General features: G+C 38.3%; 2 protein-coding genes across 7 annotated transcripts in view; both read left to right on the forward strand.

The window, feature by feature from the left end:
• Window positions 1-15,059, forward strand: part of LOC109937241 (plasma membrane calcium-transporting ATPase 1) — a 58,347-nt gene extending 43,288 nt beyond the window's left edge. Inside the window, exons 14-20 of the mRNA XM_048607941.1 lie at window positions 622-728; window positions 905-1,096; window positions 4,923-5,136; window positions 8,166-8,377; window positions 8,475-8,582; window positions 11,082-11,264; window positions 13,903-15,059. Coding sequence (XP_048463898.1) covers window positions 622-728; window positions 905-1,096; window positions 4,923-5,136; window positions 8,166-8,377; window positions 8,475-8,582; window positions 11,082-11,264; window positions 13,903-14,214 — 1,328 coding nt within the window. The 3' untranslated portion in view covers window positions 14,215-15,059. The remainder of the gene's footprint in view (window positions 1-621; window positions 729-904; window positions 1,097-4,922; window positions 5,137-8,165; window positions 8,378-8,474; window positions 8,583-11,081; window positions 11,265-13,902) is intronic.
• Window positions 15,060-22,756: 7,697 nt separating this feature from the next.
• poc1b (POC1 centriolar protein B) overlaps window positions 22,757-27,243 on the forward strand; it is a 122,426-nt gene continuing 117,939 nt past the window's right edge. For 5 of the 6 annotated variants that reach the window (XM_048607683.1, XM_048607687.1, XM_048607685.1 and 2 more), the window contains exons 1-2: window positions 22,757-22,970; window positions 26,709-26,793. In XM_048607683.1, the coding sequence (XP_048463640.1) occupies window positions 22,956-22,970; window positions 26,709-26,793 (100 nt within the window). In that variant the 5' untranslated portion in view covers window positions 22,757-22,955. The other variant, XM_048607688.1, reaches the window with a different exon arrangement.

Raw genomic sequence — 27,243 nt, forward strand, 5'->3', positions numbered from 1 at the left:
TTCTGTTCTGTTCTGTTCTTCCTTTTTCTGTTCTTCCAAATGTGTTTCTGGAGCTGCATTGGGTTGGATGTGGCTGTGCTACATAAAACTGTTCACTTTTGAGACATTCAGGTCAGGGTAGAGTTGAAATGACATTAACGAACTGCTTTTTGTGATGCTCAAACCTGGGCATATCTCTCAATGAACTGTTTGCTTATCATTTTCTTCTAAATTGTGTACTAAAGAATTTTTGTCATTCCAAAATTTCCCAGTTAACAAGAAAACACCCTGTATGGTGATTTAAAAACAAAATGGAGAAGCTCAACTGGTCTTCAGACTGCATTTGTGGAGAGAACGAGTTAGTCCAATGAGTGTTTTTGTTTGTTTGTTTACTTTCTTTGGGGAATTTTCTGAAGGAAGGTTACTGGACTCCGTGTTCACTGATTCTCTTTAAACGGATGCTGCCAGACCTGAGTTTTTCCAGCATCTGCAGTATTTTGCTTTTAAGACTGCAGTGTTGTATGAGGAAGAAAGTATGAACTAGATGATCACATCATGTTTCACAAATGTTATTAGTGTATGAACTGAATAAATTCCTTGTGTATTAAAAAAAATAAATTCCTCCTGTATTTTAATTTCAAGGCATTATTGACAGCACAGTGTTAGAACGCAAACAGGTTGTTGCAGTCACTGGAGATGGTACTAATGATGGTCCAGCACTGAAGAAAGCTGATGTTGGGTTTGCTATGGTATGTACAAGAAGTTAGCTTTATGCACTGAATTTAAGTGGTTTATGCTGCATTTTTTTGTCTATTTGTTTTGTTTCTTTGGATCTGCTAGCTTTGATTAATACTTATTTTGACTGAGGGAAATAAAGCTCTATAGAAATTTTATTTGCAATTGTCTGTTTTGCCTTCCTTCTCAGGGTATTGCTGGAACGGATGTAGCCAAAGAAGCCTCTGATATAATCCTAACTGACGATAACTTCACAAGCATTGTTAAAGCAGTTATGTGGGGCAGAAATGTGTATGACAGTATATCAAAATTTCTCCAGTTCCAGCTTACGGTGAATGTTGTGGCAGTGATTGTGGCATTCACTGGTGCTTGTATCACACAGGTAACAAACTCATCAATTTGAAAAGAGCTTTGTGTAATAAACTGGTAGGGATGTGTTAAAGGCTTGGCAAACATTTTAAGAATCCACCAAATTACTGTGGATCCAAAGTCACATGTAGGACAAGCCAGGTAAGGATGTCTGATTTCCTTCCCTGAATGACATTAGTGTACCAGATGGGTTTAGATTAGCTATTTATTCCAGATTTTTGTTGAATTCCATCCTTACTATCTGCTATTCAAACCCATCTGAGAACACTAGCCTGGGGTTTTGGATAACCAATTACCTAACTGTAGCCACCCCTTAAATGAATGAGTATAAATGCCTGTGGATATATTTATCAATTACACTGATCTCTTTCACAAGCTAGCAAAACCAGAGATTTGAACACCAAGTGAAAATCATGAATAAAGGGGGTATGTATTTTGAAACGCTAGCTGAACTAATGTATAATATCCAAGTTCCAAGCTGCCTGAAAACCTAGATGTTTATCTCCCATGCTATCTGGGTTCTACTCCTAGGACAGGGTAATTATTGGAGAGAGGCTGTTTCTAGAGGATGGAATCAATTGAGATACTACTTATACAAAGCAAGCACAAGAGTAACACCAGGCATGAAAAACATTGTTTTTTGAGTCTGTTTAAGGCCCCTTTTACTGTTTTGTTTTTTTTTTAAAATGTGAATCTGGGATTACACCACTAAAATCTCTACTTGCCTATCTTCAGAAGCCACCTGTATAGTATTTTGCTTTTATTTTGGTAAACTTCTCAACAATGATCAAAAGTGGTTTCCTTTCATAATCCTGTGAATGTAGGTTGTGATTTCTATCTTTGTACTTTTGAGTGATGAAACTGATGCGAGTTAAAGGGGAAAAATGTAATTCCATCAATTCTGACTAAACAAGTTCACTTGATCTAAGTCAAAAACTCATTTTGTTGCACTCCTATAGGCGGCTTCTGATCTAAATGTTTAGTTACTGTCCCCTTTAAAATAGTGTTCCCAGCACAGGCATAGGGTGCCACCATCAAATGGTCTGATTAAAATTTAAAACCTCATCTATCTGCACATGCAGATGTACTCGCAGTGCTATTGCAACAAGGAACAGCAAGAGTTGAAGAGATTTTTTTTCTTTTGAACCACTTTTTTTAGTCAGCTTGAAAACTTGGGGCAGAAGTTACTTTAAATGCAACAAACTAGTAATTACCAGCTAACTTGCAAACTCTTTATTGTATTAATGTAATAATTTGGGCATGGGGAACCTGTCCATTTAACTAAACTTGATGAAATGTATTAGTAAAATGGCAGACTTCCACAATTTTAAAAAGGCAAATTTAACAATGTGATACATTATTAAAGCTAATGCTCTGTCTATAATTCATAAATTTTGATTTTCTAATCCAGAAGATAAATTAGCAAGAGGATGAATTTATTTGGGTAGTCTTTTGAAAAGAATGCATCAGCAGTTGACAGGGTGATGGTTACTGATGGACAGGCATGAACCCAGGCTATTTACTCCCAATTTTGTATATATTGCTCTACCTAGTGGTAGCTCTGGATGCAAAGCCTATATTAATGATCTGACTCATCCACTCTTTCCATTCCAGCAAATCTGCGAATAAATTTTCTCCTAACAACTTTGTATTAAAAATAGTCAGGCATAGTCATAGATGTTTAGCATGGAAACAGACCCTTCAGTCCAACTCATCCGTACCAACCAGATATTCTAAATTAATCTAAATTTGCCAGCATTTGATTCATTATTCCTCTAAACCCTTCCTATTCATATACCCATCCAATGCTTTTTAAATGTTGCAATTGTACCAGTCTCCTCCTCCTCTGGCAGCTCATTCCATACACGCACCATCCACATGAAAATGTTGCCCCGTGGGTCCCTCTTTAAATCTTTCCCTTCTCGCTTTAAACCTAGGCCCTCTAGATTTGGACCACCCACCCTGGGAAAAAGACCTTGACTATTCACCCTATCTATGCCTCAGATTTTATAAATCTCTACAAGGTCACCCTTCATCTTCCGGTCCAGAGAAAATACCGCTGGGCTACTGAGCCATGGTGAAAGGCTGAAAGCCTCCAACCCTGGCAACATCCTTGCAAATCTTTTTGGAGACTATTCAAGTTTCAGAACATCCTATAGCAGGGAGACCAGAATTGAACATTTGGTCAGGCCACTTTTGGAATACTGTCCTGTATGCTCACAACATGACTTTCCAACTCTTATGCTCAATGGATTGACCAATAAAGGCGTGTACTAAATGCTATCCTATCTACCTGCAAATTTGCTTTCAAGGAACTATGAACCTGTACCCCAAGACCCTTTGTTTGGCAAGGCCTCTCAGGACCTTGTGTATTATGTTGTCCTGATTTGCCGTACCAAAATGACCCCTCTTGCCTTGGTACTTAGAAATAACTTATCCAAATGTTTATAATTGTCTTCAACTACTTTGGGAGTTTCTCTTCCCAACTGTAGGTTTTTATATATTCCTTGTCCTGGTGAACACTTTTTTTATGCATACTGTCTAGGAGTATAGGAGCAATTCTGTAATAGTTTTCAATGTTCCATGTTTCAAGGAATATTGCAATAATTCCATTGGTGCTATTATCTTTCCCAAAACAGGGACTCCCCATCCTTGGAGTGCATGATATTTGAGGAGTTAAATACAATAGACTCAGATTAGCGTTCCTAGCGATCAGTGACTTGATGATCATGTGACTGGCAGTTTAGCAGTTCTTCGTGTTTACAGAACCAAAGTTGAGGGTACTGTACACTTTTTATTTCTGGCCTACAAATTAGGTAAAAATAATCTTGGGTCAGGTAGTATTAAGGTGGTGATAAAGTCAGTAATCCAGAGCCCTGGGTTAATCTGTGAATGGGTTGAATCCTGTCATTGTAGATGGTGAAATTTTAAATCCAATAAAAAGCTAGTCTGATGGCAACCATGTTACTACTGTTGATTGCCATAAAGATCCAACTAATTCCCAGGCCTTTTTAGGGAAGGAAATCTAGCATTGTTTCCTGGCCTGGTCTATGTGACTCCAGACCCACAGCAATATATTTGGCACTTAAATGCTCTCTGGAATGGGCATTAAATGCTGACCTAGCCAGTGAAGCCCAAAATGAATAAATGGAATGTTTTTAAATTTTGAGGTAACACTGGAAGGATCAGCTACTCTGATAAAGCAGTTGTTTGACCTAGTCAAAAGATAATGGAACTTAACTATGCTTGCTTCTGTCCTTTTTTTTTTGTAAATGCCTTTTTTCACCCACCTGCTCTTCAAAAGACCCTGTTCTTTTGAAAATAATTTTTCACCATCAGTAGTGAGCATTGAAGCTAAAGATGCACAACTACCATTTAACAATGATCTCCTTAGCAGGCTCATGAATGTTCAACCTGTATATGCATTCTGTGGTCTAACACTTCAGTATGCTGCTGCTTACTGCTTTTGTTTGGCAAATGGAGTGAAGAAACTAAAGTGGAAGGAAAGCCCTTGCGATACTTTTTGCATGGTTAATTACATTGTTACTGTATACTAAGTAAACAAGTTAAGCCAGTCAGTTACTTGAATTTTCTGTTGTCCAGTCTTCATCTTCTCTGAAACTATCCGAAAGACTGCCATGGGGAACAATATTGTCATCAAACTCAATCCTTTCATTTTGAAGTCTTTCTTGTGAAATATCCAGTGCTTTCAGAATTATCTTAGCTACACATGAAGTTAGTTGAAATAGAAGCACTTCATGCTGTAATAATTCTGTTCCTCTAACTTGTGAATTAATGGTTCAATTAGTTTTTAATGTTTGAAAATTCTTGAATTTTAGGATTCTCCATTGAAGGCTGTGCAAATGCTTTGGGTAAATTTGATCATGGACACGTTTGCATCACTTGCTTTAGCCACTGAACCACCCACTGAAGCACTCCTGCTACGAAAGCCTTATGGCAGAAATAAACCACTAATTTCTCGTACAATGATGAAGAATATCTTGGGTCATGCTGTCTACCAACTCATCGTTGTTTTTACACTCTTATTTGCTGGTGAGCAGAGTGTTTTAAATTCTCCAGCTTCAGATTTTTAATAAGGATTTAAATGCCAGTAGCTTGCAGTTAACTAAAATACCATTTAGGTCTTGTTAGAAAAATGTTTTGATTTTTGGATTACAAATGATTCATCTGAATTTATACATCTAAGTTCTTTAAAAATCATTAACTTAATTACTTGTAAGATAAAGGGTTGCTGAAATTAGATTTACTGAAAGGGCAGCGGTAGGGAAATTATTGAAGAGGATTCTTCAAGACAGGATTTACTCCCACTTGGAAATAACTGGGTGTATTAGCAAGAGGCAGTGTAGTTTTGTGAAGGGGAGGCTGTGTCTTGCTAACTTGGTTGAGTTTTTTGAGGAAGTGTCGAAGATGATTGAGGGAAGGGCAGTGGGTGTTGTCTACATGGATTTCAGTAAGGTCTTTGACAAGGTCCCTCATGGCAGACTGATACAGAAAAAGTTGTATGGGGTCAGAGGTGAGCTTGCAAGATGAATTAAAAACTGGCTCCCTCATAGAGGGTAGCAGTGGAAGGTTGTGTTTCTGAACGGAGGGCTGTGACTAGTGGTGTTTGTCAGGGATCAATGTTGGGACCTTGCGGAAAATGTAACTAGTTTGATTAGTAAGTTTGCAGATGACACCAAAGGTTGGTGAAATTGCGGATAGTGAAGAGGACTGTCAGGATACAGCAGGATATAGATCGGCTGGTGACTTGGCAGATGGAATTTAATCTGGAAGAACGAGAATGTATTTCAGAAGGTCTAATCCAGATGGAAAATAAACAGTAAATGGCAGAACCCTTAAAAGTACTGATAGGCAGAGGGATCTGGGTGTACAGGTACACAGGTCACCAAGGTGGCAACACAGATGGAGAAGGTCATCAAGGCATATGGCATGCTTGCCTTCATCGGCCAGAGCATTGAGTTTAAAAATTGGCAGGTAATGTTGCAACTTTATAGAACTTTAGACTGTGTTTGGAATATTGTTCAATTCTGGTCGCCATACTACCAGAAAGATGTGGTGGCTTTTGAGAGGGGACAGAAAAGATTTACCAGAATGTTGCCTGGTATGGAGGGCATTCTGTGAGGAGAGGTTGGAGAAACTTGGGTTGTTCTCACTGGAATGACAAAGGTTGAGTAGCAACCTGATAGAGGTCTACAAAATTATGAAGGGTGTGGATAGTCAAAACTTTTTCCCAGGGTGGAAGAGTCAGTTACTAGGGGGCATAGGTTTAAGGTGTGAGGGGCAAGGTTTAAAGATGATGTATGAGGCAAGTTTGTTTGTTTGTTTTTTTTTTTACACAGGCTGTTAGGTGCCTGGAACTTGCTGCCAGGGGAGGTAGTGGAAGCAGATAGGATAGTGACTTTTAAAGGGTGTCTTGACAAATCCATGAATAGGATGGGAATAGAGGGATATGATGCCTGGAAGGGTAGTGGGTTTTAGTTGTAACGGGCAGCATGTCGGTGCAGTCTTGAAGGGCCGAAGGCCCTGTTCCTGTTTCCTTTTTTTTTCAAGAACGAACAAATCCCCTGGGATTGATGGGCTACACCAGGGGTTTGAGTTAGCTCTGCATAGACTGGTTTTATCTTCCCAAATTCTAGAAAAGAATTGCAAAACTGGAAGGTAGGAAATGCAGCCAACCAATTCATGAAAGGAGAGAGCAAATTCTAACTCGGAGGTTAGCCAGGTGTCGTAGCCAATGAACTAATTGATGAGACCTATTATTTTAAAGTTTTAGAGGAGGAATTGCTTCTAACAGTTAACAATTTTACAAAAAGGAAATCATTTGACATGTTTGAGGAAATAACATGCAAGGTAGATGAGGGGATCCTGTAAATGTGGTATATTTGGATTTTAAAAGTGACACCCTGAAGCCTGGCCATCTACAAGGTGCAAGTCAGGAGTGTGATGGAATACTCCCCACTTGGATGGGTGCAGTTCCAACAATACTCAAGCTTGACACCATTTCAGGATAAAGCAGCCCACTTGATTTGGCACTGTAGCCACTCCTTCCACCACCAACACCTGATGCCCACTGCTACTATCTATAAGATACACTGCAGAAATTCACACCTCCTTAGACAGCTCCTTCCAAACCCCAAATTACTTTCATCTAAATGGACAAGAACAGCAGGTACATGGGAACACCACCTGCACGTTCTCTTCCAAGCCACTCACCATTCTGTCTTGGAAATATACCAACGTTCCTTTGCTGTCCTTTGGGTCAGACTTCTGGAATTCCCTCCCTAATGTTACCTATAGCAAGTGGACTGCAGCAGTTCAAGAAGGAAGCTCACCACCACCTTTTGAGGACAATTTAAGGACGGGCAATAAACACTGGCCAGCCAGTGAAGGTCACATCCCATGAGTGAATAAATATTGAAGTAAATTTAAGTGGCCTCCTTTGAATGGAATGGGAGTTGGCTCAGTGTCTTAAATTTTGCAAAATACAGCAAAATGAGAATGAAACCTATTTAAGCAGTGTGCTCAAATTCAGGAAAAATTAAAGATGTTGATATTCTAGGGAAGAGAACAAAATAACTGCAATCGTCATACTGTAAAAGAACGAGTGAACCCAGAGTGCTGCTACTTGTTAGCTTTGTCTGTTTAATTGAAATCGCCCAACTTCACTTTAGTTGTCCAGGCTAAACTTGCTGTGGCCAATAATCACTGACAAATGAAGGTCAAGACAATTTGGCTTTAATAAGTAGCTTCCATTGGAATTTAATATATAGAAAAAATTTACACGCACGTTCTGAGGAAGGGTCACCGGACCTGAAACATTAACTGTTTTTACCTTCACAGATGCTGCCAGACCTGCTGAGCTTTTCCAGCAATTTTGTTTTTGTTCCTGATTTACAGCATCCGCAATTCTTTCAGTTTTAAATAAAAAATTTTAATTAGGGATGGGGAAATTCCTTTTTTTTGAAACTAGATTTATTTGATTTTTTTTTTTGCAGAATTTCTAGCCACTTTATTCGTACTGGAATCAGTTTTTTCTAAATATAACCTTTTAATTGATTCAGGTGAAAAAATATTTGATATTGACAGTGGACGAAATGCTCCTCTTCACGCGCCCCCTTCAGAGCACTACACAATTGTATTTAATACATTTGTCATGATGCAGTTGTTTAATGAAGTGAATGCTCGAAAAATTCATGGTGAAAGAAACGTTTTTGATGGAATTTTCAACAATATAATATTTTGTAGCATTGTATTGGGAACATTTATTATACAGGTGAGTGACAGCTTTGACAAACTAATGCTAATCGAATTTAAATATTACACTGAGCTTTTTGTTTGCAATCTCAATATTTATTGGTTTTTTTCCCCAGATCATCATTGTTCAATTTGGTGGGAAACCATTTAGCTGCACTAAGCTAACAGCTGATCAATGGTTATGGTGTGTTTTTCTAGGAATGGGAACGCTAATATGGGGACAGGTAAGCAATTTGCTTTTGGAGTTGCTTTGCATTTTATTATAACACTTTTTAACTTGAAAGGTTGGAAATAATTTCTCATAACATTGAGATTATTTGTGTCGAGTTTGTGAAAACAAAACTGAATAAAAAGCAGAACCGTTGGCTTGTGAAGCATGGAATGCCTGGTCTAGATTGTTAGGTCTGTTTTTAAATTCAAAGACTGGCCAGGGCCACTTTACAAGCTTTGGTTATCCATATATTTCATGGATTGTTTGTGTTCTCTGGTGTTCTGAGGCTAATTACTTCAATGTTGGATTGGCATTGATAGTAATCTCAAGTGTTAAAACAATGGCTAAACTTTTTAATAATTGCTAAGCAGATCATCCATTCATCTTGGGATAAAGCAAGTTATGTCAAATTTTGTGAGCAAAACATAGGCATTTCACTGGACACTAAGGTTTACGAATTTTCAATTTGAAAATCATTGCACAGTCTTAAAGTAGCTTTATAAACTTTGTAAAGTACTGAATAATGAATCTGTTTCAGCAGAACAAATGTTATGCTTATGGTAAGGGGTGTCACTGGCAAGGCCAATGTTCATAGTCCATCTCCTAACCAAGTTTGAGAAAGTAGTGGTAAACAGCTCCCTTCAACTATTGGAGTCTGTGACATAGATAATACACTCCATTCTGATGGGAGGAAGTTCCAGCATTTTGATTTAGCAGCAGTGAAGGAATGACAATATATTTTTAAATCTAGATGGTGAATGACCTTGGAGTTCTGGCAGCTGGTGTGTTTCTAGTGTACAGGTGCTACTGTGCATGCGCCTGCCATTGGTGGAGGGAGTGAATGTTTAAATCATGAATTCTAATGTTGGTTGCAGGTAATACCCAGCAAATCGCCAGAGTTTATCTGACTCTTTGGTTAAACAAATTTTCAAATAAAATAATGAAACTGTCAAGATCCACATGGGAATGCATGCTGTTACTTGAGTCTTGGTTCTCTTGGTTGTCACAAGTTAACAAATTTATTCAAATTGAAGTCCCCTGTTTTCCTCCCTGACGAACACTAGTTAAAAGCACTGACCAAGTGTCTGCAGTTAAACTATTGCAAATAAATCAGTTGTAACCAAAAGCAAACAATGAACTGAACTCTGGCTTAAACTCTACCCCTTAAACTCTCGGACATGCATGCTGATAGACAAATCAAAAATGTGGAGGAAAAATTGCTGGGGAACAGTTCAATAGCTGTATTCCACAGGATTCGGTGAGTGTCCTTTTGCTTCTTAGCTGTCCTCCTTGTCTCTAATCACTTGCCCAATTCCCCTCTCTTTTTTTCTTCTTTATTGAAGACGCAGAGTTGTTGGCACACTAATTGTTCAGTCTGGTTTCGAGGGGTTAGTTTTTTAGGCAAATGGTGAGTAATAACCAGCTATCTTCAAATTCTTTTGTTACTTCTCAACAAGGAGAGAGAGGATGCTGTCTTGAGTCTGGAGGCTTTCTGCAGCTGTAAAGTTCATGCATAGCTTGCCTATCTATCCAGAAGGAAATCAGTTGTTGTGCTGAGCACTCCCAGCCCATGTAACTGGTACTGATTTTTGCTTTTGAATGCACAGCCTGTCTTTGGGCAAAGCTTCACTGAACATGGACACTGCTGAGTTCAGCAATAATCTCCTCTGTCTCCCACTCCATCCACATTGAACAAGGCAACAGTGTAAATATAATTGAGTTCTAGTAAGGTGTTTTCAAAACTCCTTCCACAGTTCCTTTTTTTTTTTTTTTGGTTTAAAACAGTATCATTTTCCATTTTGGTCCACAATACAAAAAAGGTACTTTTTGTAAAAGTGTAAACCAACAGTTGGGAGGGTCATAGCTGTAGTCTCAACCCACTTGTTCATGGCCATAACATTTTGATTCAAGAATCTATTTACCTTAAGTTTAACTATCTTGCACTGCTCTGCAGAGGGCATTTAAGGGTCAGCCACATTGCTGTGGGTCTGGAATCCCATGTAGACCAGGTAAGGATAGTAGTTTCGGTCCCTCAAGGACATTAGTGAGGTGGAGTTTTCCCAACAATCAACAATGGATTCATGGTCATCGTTAATTCAAGACTCATTTTTATTGAATTCAAATTCTGCCATCAGCCATAGTGGGATTCAAACTTTGTTCCCCAGAACATTATCAGGGTGTCTGGATTAACAGTTCAGCAACAATACTATTAGGCCTCCCCTATAGATAAGACTACATTCAATTTGCCTTTCTAATCATATAATGTATCTGCTTAGAAGCTCTCCCTTTCTATTTCGGTCTGCAATCTCTCCCATTTATCCTTCTCTCGATGGAATTCTGATCCATTTTACATGTACAGATTTTGAAGTTGAAATTTGTAGGTATTGTATTGAATAAAGTAAGTTCATTTGGATCCTTTAAATAAGCTGTGTCTGTTTCTACAGAGTTGAAACAATAGAAATGTTTTGAAGTTTTTAGGTGAAATTCAGTGATTGGCTTGTTTCTGTTATAGGTGATCGCTACAATTCCAACAAGTCATCTAACATTTCTCAAGGAAGCTGGTCTTGGCACACAAAAGGAAGAAATACCAGAGGATGAGTTGGAAGAAGATATTGAAGAAATTGACCATGCAGAGAGAGAATTACGTCATGGTCAGATCTTGTGGTTCAGAGGTCTTAACAGAATACAGACTCAGGTATAAAGGCAATATTATTAGCCTTGATCCTATTGAACGGTAGAGCAAGCTCAAGGGGCCAAATGCCCTTCTCCTATTCCGACCTCTGGTATTATTTATCTACTTTTTTTTAAAATGGAAGATAAGGCCTGTGCCTGGATTACCCCAGACTACTTTTTGCTTTTATTAACCGTAACTCTAATGCTATCCTGTAAACTCTTGCCTTTTAGTAATTTCTGCTTGTGTATTATAGATCGGATGGTTTACTCTCATTCTTTTTCTTTCTCTCTCTCTGAACAAGCTGTCACATTCTCTGGTTCCTTGCAGATGGATGTAGTGAATGCTTTCCAGACTGGAACTTCCTTTCAGGGAGCTCTAAGGCGGCAACCTTCCATCGCCAGCCAGCACCATGATGTAACAAATGTTTCTACCCCTACACATGTAGTGTTTACTGCTGCCACTACTGCTTCTACTACTGTGGGGTGTGAGTTTGTTTCTTAGTGCATGACATTAACATTTCCTGAACCACATGCCTAACGTTTCTCATTTTTTTCCCTTAGTACCCTCCAAACTTCATTTGTTTCAGTCTGTTCATGCAGTTTTCTTATGTGGTCACCAAGTCTTCAGATTTTATTTTCTTTGAGGGTTAGAGCACTCGTGAAACTTGCAGAAAAAATTTATGAAGGCTCAAATGTTATTCCTGCCAAATTTCAATACATTTCTTAGTTTGCATTAATACTAAAAAGTGCCTGTGTAAATGTTTGGGTATTAGCCCATTTTTAGAGGTCCTTTCGTCTCTAATGTATAAAATGCCATTTTTCAACAAATCCATAAAACATTGTTCTACTTATTAACTATGGATTTTTATCTCTAAATTAATCATTCAATGTTGGGCTGTATGTTGCGTGCTTCTCTTTTCTAGGTCTACGCACTTTCTGTTACAGCAACAAGAATGAAACTGCATTCTTTCGTGAGCAGCTTCTTACAGCATTTGCCATGTATTTTAATTTATGGAACTCAACTAGCTTTTCTTTCCTTGCCTTATGTGCCTGAGTTAGTAAATCACAGCATTACATGGAAACATTGCACAAACCAGCCAAATCCATATCTCAAAGGAACGACAAGGTCTCACCACCCTGCGTTGTACACCTTTTCTGGACCTACTGAACTTCAAACTAAATCAGATCAACCTTTTTTTTTGAATTGTACTATTTTAAGGTGTCTGGCTACATGTTTCTTCTGTCCCAGCCTATTTGTTTGTATTTGTCCAAGAGGTAAAGTTGTTCAGTACAGTAGAATTGTGCTCCACTTGTGTTGACTGCTATGTGTAAATCCTTCAAATTCCAAATGTATCAGTCTTGTGGCTTTTCATATCTGAAATTTGAATTCCATAATTCTGCAGTTCTTAATTATACAAAGCAAAGCCCATTCCTGGGATTGTCAAAGACTGCTGAATACTTCTATTCATTCCAGTTTTAAAACTAAATGATAAACCGAATGATAAACTGAACATGGTCCTTTTCAAGTCACTTAATTGACTGCCTGGATTGGAATTGGGAAAAGATAACTGCCAGATGTTTTTTTTGTATGTTGTTTCAGACTAATTCCTGCTTTTGAGCAAAATGCACACTTGCCCTATTTTGGTAAATTAGCAATCTGAAGGAAATTTTGGTTAAGATGTAGTATCAGGAATGAAAAGAGGGAGCTTTACTTAATGTGTTGTATCAATCTTTGCTCATCACCGCTCAAGTTCTGTAGTAATGGAATAATCCTGGGTTTTTTGCATGTTTGACTTAACGTATTGAATTCCAGGTTCCTAAAATTACTGTTCGTTAAGAAGTCCAAACTGTTTTCCTTATCAAGCAGATTATCTAAGACAAGGACAGAAACAGGGCTACTTCTAGACCTGTTGAGGAAGCCATAAGTACCTAAAATGTCACTTCCATAAATGGAAATTACTGAAATTCATTCTTTCCTCAGTATATCCATGACCAGAATTCAAATAGCAAACATGATATGACAATGAGAACAGCAAACCATATGTTTGTATGAAATGTTGCTTTATAAAGTCTGTGAATCTATTGGCGCGTCACGCTCTTCTCTCTCCATCCCTCTTCCCCACTTCCTTTTTCCCTCTACAATTCAATACCATTTAAATTCAGTCTAAATAGCATTGGGCATGTACGTGAACATTTACACAGGTTCTACTTAGGATTTTCGCATGTTTCATTTTCTTAATGCTGTGTTTATCTTAGGCTTGGCTTTTATCATAGTCAGTGGCATCCTAAACCCACGCATGAGGTGGTCCTGTTTTGTAGCTCATGTTTTGCATTTTTGAAAACTTTTGATAGTGAGGTTCATGAATCTTGGGAGCTGGTAAGTATTGCTGCATTAACTGCTTTGTTTGTATTTTATGGTACATCAGCTTGAATGCTTACACCAAGGTAACATGCTTGTTTCAAGATTTATTTACTGTTCTAAAATGTCTTACAAGTTTTTTCCAGTTCTTCAAGCTTCCACTGCATTCTGCACGATACAGATTTCACGTGTTGCTATGTAACTGTGGATTTCAACTCTGCAGCTTAATCATTCTGTAACATTATCAGACCTATCCATGTTGCTTTGTCAAACATCTGACACTCTGCGTATTTTCTTACAGCTCAGAGTGGTGAATGCATTCCGTAGTTCCTTGTATGAAGGATTAGAGAAACCAGAATCTCGCAGCTCAATCCACAACTTTATGACCCATCCAGAATTTAGAATAGAAGATTCTGACACTCATATCCCTCTAATTGATGAAAGTGAAGGTGATGAAGAAGCACCAACAAAACATGATACCTCACCCAGATTATCTCTCAATGAAAACAACAATGCTGTTGACAGTGGGATCCATCTTACAACCAACACAAGCAAGTCTGCTACCTCTTCAACCCCAGGAAGCCCACTACATAGTCTGGAAACGTCTCTCTAGTGTACGCAAAATGTTAACACACTAGATCTAGTGAGCTACAAGAAGAAAAGAAAAATTGGGTCTTTTTACACTGTGTGATTGACAAGATATTCTTGTCATGGACTTCAACAGAAGACACACCAAGAATGTAGATACTTCAAGCTTTCTGCCAGACTAAAGGTGCTTTTGGAACTCCCAAGTGACACACAAACCTGGTATAAAAATGACTTGCTTTGAGGATTTGTTCTGTTACAGAGGATGAAAAATCAACTTTAAGAATTGTCCTGAGCAGTGTGTTAGCTGAACATTTAGTTTTCTTGATTTCTGGATGGTGTTTTTTGGGCCCTGCCTCATTGATACTTTAATTTCTGCTACTTGGCTGTTAATATTTTGGATTATTTATGTTTAAATGATGCAGTTCTGTTTACAAGGTTTGTAGATACTTTTGTTTGTAGGTAGGTGGCTTCCTGACACATGATGCAGAGAAACTAATCCTTCAAATACTACTGGTATTTTCAGGAAAAGGGTGTTTCAGTTGAAACTGTACTGAATATGCCTGTGATTTATTTGTTAAATATTGTAGATAAAAAGCATAACTTGTAGCCAAATAGATAACACTACTAACTTACAATATTTCAGCGTTGTTTTATGGTCTCTTTCCCAATGAAGCCCCTAAATACTTGCACACATTTTTCAATGATTGTTTCAGAATCTAGTTTCTCAGTTTCTGGGAAATGAACTGCAAAGATTTTCTCTTCACAAATGAGTATGAGTGAAATGTTCAGTGGAAGAAAACAGCCATGTATAATGAGATTCTTCAGAGTATTTGTCAACTCATCAAATGGATTAAATCAAATGCATCATAACTTTAGTCTATCTGTGTTTGTCCTTGGATATTAGACTAGACTTGTTCAGATGTGAGCACAACTTTTTTGTTTTAAACAAGATTGCCAGAAAAGCTCAGCAGGTCTGGCAGCATCTGTGAAGGAAAAACCAGTTAATGTTTTGGGTCCGGTGACCCTCTCTCAGAACCTCAGTTCTGAAGAAGGGTCACCGGACCTGAATGTTAACTGTTTGTTTGTCTTTTTTTTCCTTCACAGATGCTGCCAGACCTGCAGAGCTTTTCCAGCAATCTTGTTTTTGTTCCTGATTTTACACCATCCGTAGTTCTTTCAGGTGTTTTGTTTAAAAATTTGCTATTTCTCTAGCACCAGTGCTGATGGCAATTTTGAAAATCTGTTCTTGTATAGTATTTTTGAAGTTTAATGATTTAATAGAGCACCTTCCTCCACTTAACCAATTTTTTTTTCTGCCCTTCCCTTTGGGCATACCAGAAAAATAGTGGTGAGGGAGCACAATGCATTACATCACGTAAATGTGCTTGATTTTAAAGTGAGTAACCTTTTTTGTGTATCATGATTTCAACTGAAAAGTCTAGAGTACCATGCAAACTACTGAACCATTCGGTGTGCAATACTATTCTACATGGTACACTTGTGATAAATTCAGATGTTGAAATGATGTGGGGTGGGATGATATCAAATATTCCTAAGTCATTGACATACCTTGGGTAGAGAAACTCCAACTGCTTCAGTGATGCAGAACAGTAATATGTTTCTGCACCTGTGTAGATAACTGTACATAAGAGTTAATTTTCTTTGAGCACCTCACCCACTTAAACTTTTAAAAGGCCTGCTAAAATTTAGTGCTTTTCAGAAAAGACACTTGGATAAGTACATGAATGAGAGGTTTTGAGAGATGTGGGCCAGGAGCAGGCAGGTGGGACTAGTTTAGTTTGGGATTATGTTCAGCATGGACTAAAGGACGGAAGGGTCTGTTTTGATGGTGTATGATTCTATGTAATATGTTTCACTATTATAGAAAAAGGTTATATTTTTATCGTAATATTTGATGGGTGGCAGGGGAAGGGGTACGAGTATCTCAAATTGTACAGCTGGATATTTCAGTTAAAACTTTACTCCCCATGTATCCAAAATGTGTTGTTTTTCAAAAGTTACCAAAAAACTAAAAGGTCCAGTGAACTTAGCTTTTAGTATTCCATTTTGGCCAGTTACAAGAGATATTTATATATTACTACCAGCTGAGTGTCAATTTTGGAACCAATTAAATGTTTAAACAATCAACTAAAATGTCAAATATCCTTGCGTCAGGTGTTTTAATTTAACTCTTACCAAAATGTGTGCATGTGGGGAGTATATTGAACTGAAATGGCAACCTTTGGGCAAACGATCCAAGATATTGCTGTTGTAGCAATTTCTAAAATGTAAAGTCTGCCCAATGATGGGTTTTTAACATGTACCTAGTTCAAGGAATATGAATTCAATCAAGAGGAACACTTCAAAATTAGATTATAAAGATAATGTTTGTACAAATCTGTAAAAAGTTGCATGCCTTCTGTTTTTGAGCACTCTGCAATTTGTATTCAAAAGCTTAGTGCAAGTGGAGTTATTTAACAAGTCCCATTTCACAAATCGCTTGTCTGCTGAGTCTGACCTACATTTGTGTAGTCCAGCTCTGAAATTCCCTAAAACTTTAGATACCTTTTTCTACAGTTGACCAAACCTTTGGTCACCCAACTTTTATCTACAATTGGCATCAAATCTCTGCAACAGCTTGACACATTTTTACTACATTAAACAGGAGTTCTGGCATCTTGAGTTGCTCAATGTCTTCAACAGAGTGAGTTAAAGTTAAACAGCCTTTCTTGACCTGCCATATGTCCAAACTGAATAGCTATTATATCACTCATTACTGTTGTCTAGTAGCGACTAAATTGCATATCCTAATCTTCAGTGCTCATTTCTGATTGTTGCACCAATTGGCATCCTCAGCAAAATTGGAACTTCCATTAAGTGATTCCCAATAGTATGGGGCTAAACAAATTAGAATACTGAAATGTTTAATAAATAAATGATTTTAAGATGTTCCATGATGGGTTGGACATCTTTCAGAATAAATCTGATTTTAATTCCTGATTAGTGTGTTCATTGTCTAGGCTTTCTGTACACGTTATAATTAACATAGGAATTGCATTCTAAATCATGAACTATTTTTAGATTATGAAAAGCAAAGTTTAGGTTAAGCTATTACCAAGTTAGCTGCATTGAAATGGGCAGTCTTTCCAAATTCATAACTGTACAAAACCATACACCTATTTGGCATCTGACTAACACTCCGTTCAAGAAGGAAGTTGAGAAGTCAAACTGTTCATAGTGAATAACCAACTCAACCAGGAATATGGGTCTGCATGATCAAATGTACCATTACAAATCAAAGTGGAATTGATAATTGAAAAGATGGGAATGAGAACTTGTATCAATGGATAATTCAGCATCTTTAATTTTCTGTCTGCATATCCCTGGAACAGGGTGCAACTTAATCATGGCTTTTAGCATTGACAATCCTAGATAGAATTGAGAGCTTATTCATCTTGGCGAAGATTAAATTGCCCTTTTTTAAAAAAAAAAAAAAAAATCAATACAGGATGAGCAAATTTAAGGGTGGTAGTGGTGAAACGTCTCATCATTTTTAAATATTAGTCTACTTGAACTTCCAGCTGGGTTGTTGATGTAATGGTGAGATTAAATTGGGTGACTGTCCACTAAACCACACAGACATACATTTATCCATGGATATGGATGTAACTCGCAAAGTCAATGTGAACATCGTGTCTTTGTAGCAGAAGAATGGATGTCTAGGTGATTGTGCCAAATAGCTGTTTCACAGTACAAGAAGGTCTTTGAGGGCCATATACCCACAGTGTAGCTGAACTAGTGATAAGAATTAGTACATTTCAGGGTCTCCAGTGACCTTTTATCCTGACTAGATGCTGAGGATAGGTATGAGAGAGTGATCATCCATTTCTCTCCACTTGTTGAATACGTCAAGTTTTATAAGGGGAGGCTAGAAAAACTCAGGTTGTTTTCTCTGGAGCAGCAGAGGCTGAGGGGAGACTTGTTAGAAGTCTATAAAATCTTTTCCCAAAGTTGATGCATCTAAAAACTAGGAGACATGTATTTAATGTGAGAGGGGAAAAGCTCCAAGATGACGCAATTTTTTTTTTTGTGGTAGGTGCCTGGAACATTGGGGTGGTAGAGGTAGATACAATAGGGGCATTTAAGGGACTTTTGGATAAGCACATGAATATGCAAGGAATGGAGGGATTATGGACCAAGGGCAGGCAGGAGGGATCAGTTTAATTTGGCATGTTCAGCACAACATTGTGAGCCAAAGGCCTGTTCTTGTGCTGTGCAGTTCCTGATGGCAAGAATGCAAATGTGCTGAGGTCACAATTTGATAAACTCTGTTCTGTCAGGTTGTTGCTGTTCCACACTTTGCAAAAGCTGCAGTTTTCACGCCCAAGCATGTTTTAATGTCAACATTAATGACATTGCTGGAGCTTGTGGAGCCTGGCAACCTCTAGTGTCATTACCGTGCTGCCATTTATCAATATTGTCCAGGATGGTATCAGTGGCATTTGACTTCCTGATCAAAACCAAACTCTCCAAAACATGGGGTCTGTCCATTTGTTGCTTAGAGTATTCCTTGGTGTGGAATGTCAGAACTGGAGAAATCCAGCAGTGTGCGCCTTTTTGACCACTCTCCTCAAATGCAACACACAGGTCTGAATTTGAAACCACAACAGAAGTAGCTGGAAAAGCTCAGCGGGTCCAGCAGCATCTGGAGAGAAATCTGTTAACGTTTTGGGTTCAGTGACCCTTCCTCAAGTCTGTAGTTGTAGTACTTGTGATTTTTAAGAAATGTAAATTTTGTTTTGAATGTGTAATTATTTAGATATCAAATGGGAAGAAACACTTAGTTTTCCTATTGTTTACCTTCAAGTATCACAACTGAAACATTGTATAAAACAATAGCCTCAACGTTCGATGCAGTCAACACTGGGTTAGGCAACAGAGCATGCAACGTTGATCAAGGTATTATTATAGTAGTTCACAATCTCTATTTTCTGATTATGACCCTCTTTTTGCCTTGTTACCTTCTCTGGTGTAACTAGCTATGGGCAAAGACCAGCTATACCACCTCCCATAAATGAATGTTAAAATGAGCAAATTAGCATGCTCCTCAGCAAAATTGATATAGCAAAAAAAAATTCAAACTTGTATTAGCTGAATGTATTATATTGTGAATTAATTACATTTCTTCAAATACCCACTTCATTCCCCAGTCCTGCACAGCTGCCTTTTCCCTTCAACAAATTTCTTTTTTGCATTTTGGGGTTTTTTTTGTCCTTTGTTCAGTCTCTTCCCACTTAAAGTATCAAAAGAATCTCAAATACTAGTTTTACAACTTCATTTCCTGGCCTCAGCTTCCACCTCCTTAACCATGAATATGCAGCTCCTAGACACTTGTCTCTGCAGGATGGTCTGAAAACTCATTACCACTTGAAAAAGGCCTGAAGAGTTCAATTGCACCTGCGTTCATCTAGCTGAACTCATTCTAACTTTAACAGCTTCTCCTTCAACTTTGACTTGGAGAAAATAAAAGTTCAAGATGTGGCTATGGGTACCTGTGTTGGTTCCATTTCCACCTGTCTTTGTGGGATATGTGGAACATTCCTGGTTCCAATCCTACTGAGGAGTGGTGAGACACCTGCAATTCTTTCTCTGCTCCATGAATGATGTCATTGTTGCTTCCTGCAAGGGTTGAGGAAAAATTGTTCTAATAAAAAAAAAAATTACTGTTTTGCTTCTGATTTGAACCCTTTCCTCATCTTCACCTGGGCCTTCTGACCTTTCTATTATTTTCCACTTCTAGCAAAGGCTGTCCATCAGTATCCACTAGAAACCTGCTTGACTGACTACACTTCTTTACCCTCTGCTTCCTGCAAGGACTCCATTCCATTTGCCCAGTTTCTGTCTCTTCCACAGTGATTCCACTGACATGTTCTCACTTTTCCTCACCTCCCAGGATTTTCTCAACTCTTCAACCTAAGGTTGACAGGGCCCTCAATTGTCAGTGTTTCCCACATTTCTGTCCTTACTCTCTCTTCTCTTGCCTCCCCACCCCAACATTCAGGATAAGATTCCATTTATCCTAACCATGCAATTGCAGAAGTTTAAAACTCTTGCCATTTTACCACCTCCAGCCTGCCTGTCCAAGATCTTAAGTGCAGCTTCCAGGTGAAGCAGCAGTTTACATGTATTACTTTTGTCTGTTTTTACTGTGTTTATTGCTTATGTGCTCACCTTTTTGGGCTTGCTAATACAAGCATTGGCTAGGTGATCACATGGGAACATCTGTGCTATCCATAAGAATGAATCAAAGCTTCCAGTTGTTTATTTCAGGGAGGCAATGGCCTAGTGGTATTATTATTGGACTGTTAATCTAGAGACCAAAATAACATTCTGGGGCTGCAGGTGCATGAAGGAGAAAAAAATTGAAATGACACATTGGCATAGGAGCGAGACTGTTTTTCTGAGGCATGCTGCAATGCCTGACTGCAGCTCAAACAGAAACTCCAGTTCTGCTTGAGCACTCTTGAAATGCAAAGTTTACAACCTTCAGGACAATCTATCCATTACCAACATTAGCACTATTTTCCACGCCCCCACCATCTTGTTTCTTGTTCCACTTTGTCAACTGCATTACAAACCTTAATTATTGTCTCTTCCACCTCAAGAGGGCAGTCTAAAATTAGAGGGACATAGATTTAAAGTCAGCAGGGAAAGATTTAAAAGGGACTTGGGCAACTTTTTCATGTGGAGGGTGGTGGTGTATGGAATGAACTGCTAGTGGAGGAGGCTGGTACAATTACAACATTGAAAAGGCAGCTGCATGCATATATGAATAGGAAGGGTTTAAAGGAACATGGGCTAAATCCTGGCAAATGGGGCTAGATTAATTTAGGATATGTGGTTAGCAGAGACACAAGTTGGACAGTAGCATCTGTTTCTGTACTGTACATCTCAATGACACTGACTTGCACTATTAACTGTTTTCTCCAAACAGATGGTACGTTGTGCTGAATTTCTCCAATGTTGTTTCATTCTGCATTTCCAGCATCAAAGTATCTTTTAATTGTTACCAACCACTTCTGTAGATTTTAGCTAAAGTCTCTGTCATCTACACTGGGGCGATGGTGAAAAGAATATGAAGCCCTTCTTCTCTATACTGTAATCAACTTTTGTCTTTTCTCTAACCTGCCTCTACTTCTCCCTGCCAAGAATCAAGCTGATTTCTCTTCTTGCCCCTAATTTAGGCAATGATAATGAATAAATGAAAAAAGTGAATTTAGCTAAAAATCCTAATCCTTTTTTGAATATTGGTTGTTTTACACAATGTGGGTGGAAACCTCTTTCACCTTTAAACTCTCAAAACCCCTGTGAGCAACTCATCCCCGCATCATTCAATTGATAACAAAGCAATAACAGATGGGGTGAGATTCTGAGATAGTGGTAACGCCTGCGAAAGTGGCATTAGCAACGTAGTCTAGCATAGGAATGTGTTTTGCAGGTGAGTTAGGGTCAGGGGCTGTGTTAACAGCATTCCAAATCTGAGGACAAATCAGATTAGTGATGATTTAATAAGGGGGGTGGTACCCTAAGAAGGATGTACCTCTATGCAAGATGCTGTTTGGCTAGATGCTTGTTTTTAGATCTCGAGTCTGCAGAGCGCATGTTTATAAGGTGCTTTTCATAGGTGTGTAGTCAAACACAAAAATTTAGTTGACTAGATAAGTTCCCCTCTTTCATCTGCTTCAAACCTTTCTGGAGGGAATGCTAGACCTTTCAGCCACAATGCCTGAAGGCATGTTATCAAACATTTAGACATAAGAAAGGGTGAGGACTGCGCAAAAGGCCACTTCTAAAGGAAACCAGAGAACCTCGAGGAAAATTGCCCAAAGGGAGACTAGGGCTTTGTACGCCAGGATGAGGTTTTTGTTTTCTTTCCAATCCTTTCTCAGCTATGCGTTTGCAGGGTGTTCTCTGTCACCAGAACCTTGTTTCTCTTTTCCTTTCAAACAGCGGAGTGTAGGAAGAACTAATGGGCGATAGGCAATCCCAGCATCCCTTGCGGTGATGAAAGTGCTCTATATAAACCATTCGAGCCGGGAGATTGAATGCAGGTCGAAACTGGTTTAATAATACAAATAAAGAGTAGCATACACTGTTCCTGTCCAGCTAGCTCAACGTTTTCAGCAGCTGCAGTTTAAAGATTAAACTCTCACCTGTCTTTTACTTAGCCCTTCAAATGCGGTTGTTTGTTGATATTACATGTGTATAAAATTACGAAGCTTATGTCTGCTTCGGAGGAAATGTATTTCTCGGTGGCATTAGGGTGCCGGTCCGGAGACTTTAAAAACAATTTTCCAGAGAGTGACGAATAGCGCGCAGGCGTAGAACCCGACTGAGTAGCAACGTTTTCAAAAATTCAAAATTGGCCACCGGAGCGCGCGCTGACGCTCTGTGGACGGGACGGGGCGGTGCAATGTGGCGCGTGCGCAGATCCTGGAGAGTGCTGGGAATGACGGGATTTGGTGGGGAATGATGGGATATGCATGCGCCAGTGGTTGGAGCCAGAATTGAAGGGACGTTCTTGGCGCGGGAATGCGCATGCGCCTCTGGCGATTTAGCCTGAAGGCGGTTTTCACGTCCAACGGTGGAGTTCCGCCGTGAGGCTAGGCGGTTTAGTCGTTCCTTGATGTCGTACGTTGTGGGATGGTGGACAGAGGTCCGGAAGTTCTTTGTTAACGTTTCGCCGGTTCACCACGTTTGTACGTCATGGCCTCCGCTCTGGTAAGGAAAGGAGTGGAGGGTGAGCGGTCGACGGGAACAGGCCTGGAGGAGGCCGTTCGGCCGCTTCTGTCTCCGGGACAAGAGTAGGCCATTCAGCCCCTCGAGTTTGCTTTGCAATTCAGTGAGATTATGGCTGATCTTTGCCCTGACTCCATATTCCGTAATACATTTGCTTAACAAAAAGGTATTTATCTCAGATTTAAAATTAACAACTGATCTAGATTCCATCGCCATTTGTTAAAGAGGGTTCCAAACCTCTACCACCCTTTGTGCATAAAAGTGCTTCCTAACATCTTTGCTGAATGGTTTGGCTTTAATTTTTAGGCTATGGCCCCCACTTCTTGAGCCTCCAATCAATGAAAATCGTTTATATTTATTACCCTATCTTTTCCTCTCTCCTTGAAGTAGTTATCCACTTAGCCCCACTTCAACCCCATTGCTGTTTCCCTGCCACTTTACAACTTTTCCAGCATTTGGCCTTTCATTGAATCTGCTTCCACTAACACTTTCAGGAGTTTGATTACATATCATTACAAAAAAAATTTCCCCTCTGCTTTTGCCAATTATCATGAGATGGCTGTCTTCTAGATCAGTGAATTAGTGAGTATTGAAAAACCACTATTGTTAATAAAACTGAAAACCAAACTCAATAATTTGGCATGTCCCAAAATTCTCTAAAGGAAATAAATTGGTTAAAAAGTGCAGTCGCTGTTGTAGCAAAAAGGGAAGCCACTTCATTGACAGAAAGAACTTGCAAACAGTAATATGATTACAACCAAGTAACTGGTTTCTTTTTAAATTGACTAAGGAATAAGTATTATTTGGGATACCGGGACTAACTCCTCAACCTTTCTACAAAATAGTTCAATGGGATTTCTTACACCCACTTAAGAGTAAATGGACCCTTGGTTTAACATCTCATCGGAAAGACTCGAGCTCAGACCATGCACCACTTTAATGCTGCGTTTGAACCTCAGCCTAGATTCTCTTAAGTCTGGTCTTTAGATTTTAAACTTCTGACTGAATGTGAGTATTACCCACTGAGTCATGCTGACACTTTGGGGGTAGCAATTGCTCTAAGTACTGATCATATTACATTGGTACAAAAAGACCAGCTAGTTCATCTCACTGCCCCGTATCACACTTACTGGAGCATCGTGATTAATGACCTCAGTTAGTCCCATTGTATCAGTTTGGATTTTAATAATACTTAACCATTTCTCTGCATCTAAACTCCAGCTAAACAATTGAATACAACGTGAAAAATCTGATTTTACATAAAAATATATGGAGTGGATCTAAATTGAGATATTGACTATAAGAAGGTGAAATGTTATTGCGTTAGAAGGACTATATGCAACAATAGTCTTATAATTTAGTTCATAGCCTGTGGGTAAAACATTGATTTCAATAATATGCTATTAGTGAAAAAAACAGTTTGGTAGTGTAAACAGAGTGAAAGCGTGACCTTTCCTGGTCTGAGGTGGCGAATAATGCCTGGTGGAAATTGCATGTTTAATCTAGAGATCAATTAATGCTCAGGACATTCAATCACACATTATATAGATAAGCTTTCATTCAGTTTGTGAAATGGACCTTGACCAGTAACTGGATTCATATTGGCTTTTTAAACTTATTCTTTCATGGGAATTGGATGTCGCTTAATAAGCCCAGTATTTGTTGCCCATCCCCAACTACCTTTGAACTGAGTGGCTTGCTAGGCCATTTCAGTGTGCATTTAAGAGTCAACCACGCTGTTGTCACATATAGGCCAAACTAAGTACGAAGATAAAAGAAATCAATGGACCAGATGGGTTTTCATGATAATTGTTGATATCTGTCATGGTCACCAATACAGGGATGAGCTTTCAGTTCCAGATTTTATCAATTGAGCTTAAATGTCATATGGAGTCACTTTTTTTCTCCAATTTCTCTCATCCCTTGAACCAGTTTTATGTTTTCTGCACCCTGTCTAAAGCCTTCATATCACCAACATTGAACACAGCGTACCATTGAAACCAAACCACTGTTTTGTCAAAATTTATCAAAACCTCCTCATTTTTGTTTCTGTGCCTTTGTTTATAAATCTCGGGATCCTGTATGCTTTTTAACCATTTTCTCAACATTCTCTGCTTTCAGAGAATTGTACTCCTACCTCTAGTTGTCCCTGTTACAGTTGTCCATTTAGAATTTTATCACTTTTATTTTATAGTGGTTCTACTCATTCTTCCTGCTAAAATGTATCTGTCCTCAGTATTTGTGAGCCACAATTCGACCCATGCCACAAACCTCCCTGTATCCTATTGTTCGCTGGTGTATGTTACTTGATTGAACTGACACAACATCTGAGCTAGACTGAGATACCCTTCAAAGGAATCTTATTGCAAAATATAAAAACTTTTGGTCTTTCCATTTTGATACCATTTAAAACTAACTAAATTTCTTTCAGACCTTTTTCAGACCTTCTTTCAACCTTCCATTTCAAAAATCACAGCTGTATATCTTTTTAAGAATGAAATAAATTATAAAATGCATTACTGTACAATTCTTATAGACAAAGATAATGTTATCTGCCAGTTATTTTTGAAAACAACTGGAGAATCATATTAATCAATTGTACATTTTTTGACAGGCATTTGGAATGTCCTAGTAAAACTAAACGAACTGCAGATGTTGAGGACTCAAAATTAAAAAGTGCTGGAAAACTCAGCAGGTCTGGCAGTGTCTACAAGAGTAAAACAGAGATAGCATTTACTTGACTCGAAACGTTAACTGTTTTACTATCCACAGATGCTGCAGACCTGCTGAGTTTCTCCAGTACTTTGTTTTTGTGTAGTATCCCAATGTTCTGTTTTCCTTTTTATGTCTATTTAAAATGTTGGCCATAGTTTAACAGTTGTCAACCCTAAGATAATCACCATGACTGTTGTAGTAAATGGAAAAATGTTAACTTTATAGTTACAATGAGACTTTTACAAAAAGTGTAATCAAAAACTTGCAGCACCATCTACTGGTTAACACAAAGGATTGTAGAAAAATGTTTGCAAATCCTAGGTTGCCAGAAGCTGATCCACATTTTGCTTCAGTATAAATTGAAAACTAAAGATGTTGAAATGTGGAAATTCCCCTTTATTTGTATTTTAATCAACATTTTCCTGTGCACCACAGTTTTAAAAGTTTAATATTAGGTTTGTGTTTTCCATGAACTGCATACAAGAATATTTTAATAAACTTTATAGATGTTGATTGTGTGGTCAACGTCGTCTTTGTCCATTAATTTTTCTCTTTACTAAACATGCAAGTTATCATAAAGCTTTCAAATGCTATATAGACACACACCTTTGTGAAGGCACTCAAAACCAGCATTATCCTTGTCTAGTTTTAATTTAGTTTAATACAACATATACTCTAACATATTGTGAAAGTTATACAAATGTCTTCAATTTGGGATTACTCAATTTCTTCAACGTTTTGTTCAGGAACACTAATTTTGAGTGGCTTTGGAATTACAGCTGGAGTAATAGAGTATAATTTTGTATTGGTTGAATTGAGTCTTATCAAACGTGATAAGTAACAAAGATGAATTTTCCCAATATTTGAACTGGAATCACAATTCGTGGAAAGATCATAAGTCTTAAATGATGCCTAGTTTTCAACAAAGACAACAAGTTTTAACTTGGTATATTTGGCAACCAATAATGGAGTAAAGTAAGGTATTAAACCTTTTTACTATCCTAGGAGGATCCAAACTTAGAACACAACTTTAAAGGTCATAAAGATGTGGTCACCAGTGTTGATTTTAACCCAAACAACAAGCAGCTAGGTAAGTGCTGAATATTTTGCACTGTATCACAGAAATTGTAAATACAGGAGTGCACTTTTGTCCATCAAACGTATACTTCTAGTGGCTCTTTCCCTTAGGTTTATATTGTAGTCCACTCCTCTTCCACTTGCCAGTTCCCAGGTATCCTAATATCCTTAAGTTTAAGCTTCTTGGAACATTTTACTATGTTAAAGGCATTGTATACATGCAAGTTGTTGTTAAGTGTAGAGATAACCTGTAAATGCCATCGGAAATTAATCTCTTAGATTTCTATAGTCATGTAATTCACATTTCAAAAAGCACTCTGTGGGAAACTCCTGTGTCCACACCTTTGCTGTATTTGGCGTCATACTTAGGTTTATATCAATTTCTTGCCAGTTTGCAATTGCTGAGCGTATGAATTGACCTTTCATTGTTTAATTGAGATAATTGAATGTTACTGATTGAATT

The sequence above is a fragment of the Rhincodon typus genome, chromosome 18 (genome assembly GCF_021869965.1).
Source record: "Rhincodon typus isolate 14 chromosome 18, sRhiTyp1.1, whole genome shotgun sequence".
Classification (NCBI taxonomy): domain Eukaryota; kingdom Metazoa; phylum Chordata; class Chondrichthyes; order Orectolobiformes; family Rhincodontidae; genus Rhincodon; species Rhincodon typus.